This window comes from Dicentrarchus labrax, unplaced genomic scaffold (assembly GCF_905237075.1).
Source record: "Dicentrarchus labrax unplaced genomic scaffold, dlabrax2021, whole genome shotgun sequence".
Taxonomy (NCBI): domain Eukaryota; kingdom Metazoa; phylum Chordata; class Actinopteri; family Moronidae; genus Dicentrarchus; species Dicentrarchus labrax.
The window spans coordinates 10438460-10442691 of record NW_026136723.1 but is presented as its reverse complement, the minus strand read 5'-3'; the positions used below and the strand labels follow the sequence as shown (position 1 = coordinate 10442691).

The following is a 4232-nucleotide window of genomic DNA, read 5'->3' as shown; positions in this document are numbered from 1 at the left end:
GTAGAGCCGTTCCTTTCAAAGAGCCATTAAAAAGACTGGCTCATTTTTATATTTATTTATTTTTAAGAAGCCAGCCTGGGAGTAACTCATTATACCCGGGAAATAATCCCTGGGAGGAATGATAGGGTAAGATTTGGATCAGAATCAAACTCAGATATCCCACCAATATATATTCTATTGGCGGGATATCTGTTTGAGTTATTCTGAAATATAGATTATCATTTTATTTGGCATGTGTGGACTAGATTTTAATATCTGGTCTACATTCATTGTAAGACACTCGACAATGTGGCCACATCCCCCTGCTTTGACAGCGAGATCACTGTTTTGGATTTACCATTTGTATAAAATATGATTGTGTAAATATAGCTATCTTCACTTGTTATTCATGCAACACCTAAAAAAAAACTGTGGCACAAAAAAAAAACTAAGCAGGTTACAATAAACTTACAAACAGCTTTTAGTGCAAAAATGTCCACAAACAGAAAAGGAAGAAGAAAAAATAAAAAGAACAGCTCCCAACTGCGATTCGGTTCCTCACTGCACTGCACTATGTATTTAAAGTTAGTCATTTTTAAGATGTTCTATTCAACAAGAGTTAGATTATGTACGTTTCTAGGTGTACTGAAGGGAGAACTATTATTTAGCTGAGCATGATCTAAGCCAGTGGTGGACGATAACCTTTCCTACATGAAACTCTAATTCCCTCAACGTAAAAACATCAATACTCACACTGGGGTAAAAAAACAAAAACAAAAACTGTCCCAAACATTTACTAACACTACTTTCAAACAGAACTGTTACAGATCAGGTTGAAGTGCTTGGCGCCCTGGATGAAACATGACCAACTTCAGACTACATACAGTATACAGTAGGTGCAGGCCAAGCCACAGTCAAGATTCATTTCCCCTTTTTATTTGCATAATAAGATAAGTACAATGTAACTGACACCAGAGGTGATGATAAAAGAGGAGAAGACACAGATGAACAATTGAACGAGATTTATTTTGTGAAAACTTTTCACTTCTTTGCTGCCTCCTTCTGGAGCTTCTTCACCTCGTGCTTGATGATCTTGTTCCTCTGCAGAAACCAAGAGAATAAGTGCATTAATTAACAATACTCAATGAATGCTGTAAGATCACCACACTTTACTCTTAGGAAACACTTAATAGACCCCTTTAAACTCAAGAGTTGTGAAATGGTAAATCAAGCTGCAGCTCAGAAAATGAATTATCACTTCGCAATTGTTGACCAAAGAGTGAGCACTGACAACTACTAACTTAATGTTTGCTCACTGACACAACTACATCAAACTGACCATTCATTTTATCAGCTGCAGCTGTTCAGTCAGCTATCAATGAAAAGGCTCTGATCACATTTAACACCAGTAACCAGGCTGTGTCACACAGCAGTCAGGGTATATGTATATCACTACATCAACCATGCTCACCCATCTACAGTGGACTTCTAATTCAGTACATTCAACTGTGTTAACGTGATGTGTTTTAGTACAGTGCTCTGCATTTTAATATACGCACAAACAGATTGGGAGCAGCGTGGTTAAGTAAAGATCAAACAGTCCAGGGAACAGAGATATAGCAAAATGTTGTCAATTAAGCTTATAAAGATAGGCAATTATCTACAGGGTTTCAGCAGGTACTAACAGGTTCAATTTAAGACCATTATGAATACAATTTAAGACCCATTTTACATCCATACTGGCAAGTACAAAGGATATGAAGTGAAACCAGTACTGGTTCCATTTTGTAGTTGTTACAGAATCAATATAATTCTTTCCCAAAGACTGAAAATTAACATTAGCTATTAATCCACACAACTTTAAGATCTGACTAAATCATGTTCAAGACAATGTTAGGTCAAAAAAATCATACTAATGCATATTCAACAATTAAAATAGTTATAACCTTAATATCAATAGGAAAGAGGAGTAAACACGCTGTTAACTATTTAAATATGTTAAACAAGGTAAAAGGAATATACAACTGACATTTACATATATTCAAGATTAAATTTATGGTGACACCTGTTATTTGTAACAGCCAGAATTAAGCTTATGGTATTTTGCTGGCCCACTGGTCTAACAGTAATGAAACCCGCTTAAATGAGGCGACTTGGGTCTGTTGCACTTACCATCCTCTTGGCCTTCATCACCTTGTAGCGGTCAAAGTCAGACATTTTGGCCCTCTGCAAAGACAACCAAGAAGATAGGGGTCAGGGATACAACCGGAGTGATTTACTTCACTTTACTCTCACATGAATCAAAGGAGTGCATTTCACACCGCTTGGCACAGCTTAACATCCAATATGTTGATAGTGATCAGAAACACAAACTCAGCCTTTACCTTCTGTCTTGCCTCGATCTTCTTGGCCCAGCTGCTTTGAGACCACTTGTCGCTGACTCCAGCCTTCTCCCAGGCTCTCCTCACAAACTTCTGGCGGGCACTGTGAACGGTTACATACAGTCAGCACCGACACTTGAGGCACGATTAATGTTTCGTTACAACAACAAGGCCCTGTTCAAAGTTGGCCATGAGTTAAGCGATGCGCTCACTGGTCAGCAAGAGCCAAGCTAGTCACATTAGATGAACGTAAGTACGAATTTGCAGTACAGCACGGACTGGCAAACAAAGTGCTAAGGATACATTGGTTTTGTTTTGTAACCGCTACAGCAGGATCAATACACTGTTTTCCAAAAAACGCATCAAGAAGCAGCAACACAAAATGCAACATTATACATGTTACATTAACTTAATCATTCAACCAATGTAAAGGCCTGTCTTAATCATACTGAGGACATTAAGGCCTAAAGTTCTAATTATTGGATTTTAGACTTTAAGACCACACAGACACCCTCTTAATGACCAGGATCTAAAAGAAACACGTCATTATGAAGCCTGGTGGAGCGAGGCAAGTACGCAACCACATTTGCAACAAGATGGAATACACACATCCTAAAAAAGGCATACTCACTTCAATAAAGTGACAATCTCAACTCTAACACAAGATGTTTGGGGGTAAGGGTCTGCCCAGTGCTCCCACTCACCTGTGAGGTACTTTGATGACGTAGTCTGTGAGCTGCATGCACTTGAAGGGCATGGACTGCCTCTTCACGCCTGTGCAGGGCCCATCAACAAGAGCCTGGAAAACACAAAACAATCAATATCAACAAGTCAAAATAAATACAGCTATCACTGATCGACTCATCGTCCTCCACAGTGCTCACCCTATTTTGGTCGATGACATCTACGATGGCCACCAGTTTGCCAGCATGGGGTCCGAAAGAGACGTAGGCAACACGGCCGATCTCGACGAAGCGTTTGAACACCTGAGAAAGTCACCAGAGATTTGTACATCAGCAATGACAGGAACTGAGATGAAGACCTACCCGGCTGATAGCATTACACTGCTACAACAGTTAACAGCTGACGGCCCGACTAGCTCACCAGCTAATGTCTCTGCTAACGACGTGTGTGCTGTCCACAAAACGGGACTGCGTTGAAAAGTGGTTAAAAAGTGTATTTCAACGAGAACAAGACGTAAGAGCAGGATATAAGTACATTACGGGGGCCAATACGTGTGACATTGGTTTACTAAACCGAGCAGTTCTCGGCCCTCGCAGCCCGACAGACCACGTTGTACTGCGGGCAGTAGCCGACATCTTACAGACATAGTGTTAAATCTTAAAATAAACCGATGTGTCCGGATCAAACACATCACAAATGTGCGTATGAGTGTGTTAGCAACACACGGGGCTCTCGTTGTGCCAGAATGATGGGATATATTAAAAGAAATTCGACTTGAGAAATGCTAAATCTCTCATGGCGAACTCACCATGATGGCAGTCCGGGAGCAGAAAGGACGTTACGGCTTCCGTTTGCCGCACATACGGGTTCCGCTGTACCGCCGCACATGCGCAATGAGTCTTTCTTAGCTTTATAGTGACTTATAAATTGAGCTTCTTAATTGAAGCACTAGTTTACTGTCTAGTATGTTGCGTAAGTAAAAGCGATACACTACAACTATTATACAATGAATAGTTTACACGACTCTTTTTATTTTGTGTTTAAACTTCCGACCGCTAGCTGGCAGTGCTGTCATCTTTCTTCAGTCGGAGACCAGAAGAAGAAGTAGAAGAAAGTAGAAGTAGCTGACAGGGTCGCTGGGACATCGAGAAAGTGCTCAAGCCCATGAAGGAGTAAGGTAATGTCAGA

General features: G+C 40.5%; 1 protein-coding gene across 1 annotated transcript; it reads right to left on the bottom strand.

Moving 5' to 3' along the window:
* Positions 1–986: 986 nt before the first annotated feature.
* rpl14 (ribosomal protein L14) lies at positions 987–4005 on the bottom strand. The gene is made up of 6 exons (XM_051390304.1): positions 3853–4005; positions 3245–3346; positions 3065–3159; positions 2364–2463; positions 2152–2205; positions 987–1080 (listed from the first exon to the last, which is right to left on the bottom strand). Exons 1-6 carry the CDS (start codon positions 3853–3855, stop codon positions 1021–1023), a joined length of 414 nt encoding a protein of 137 aa, XP_051246264.1. The 5' UTR covers positions 3856–4005; the 3' UTR covers positions 987–1020.
* Positions 4006–4232: the final 227 nt, after the last annotated feature.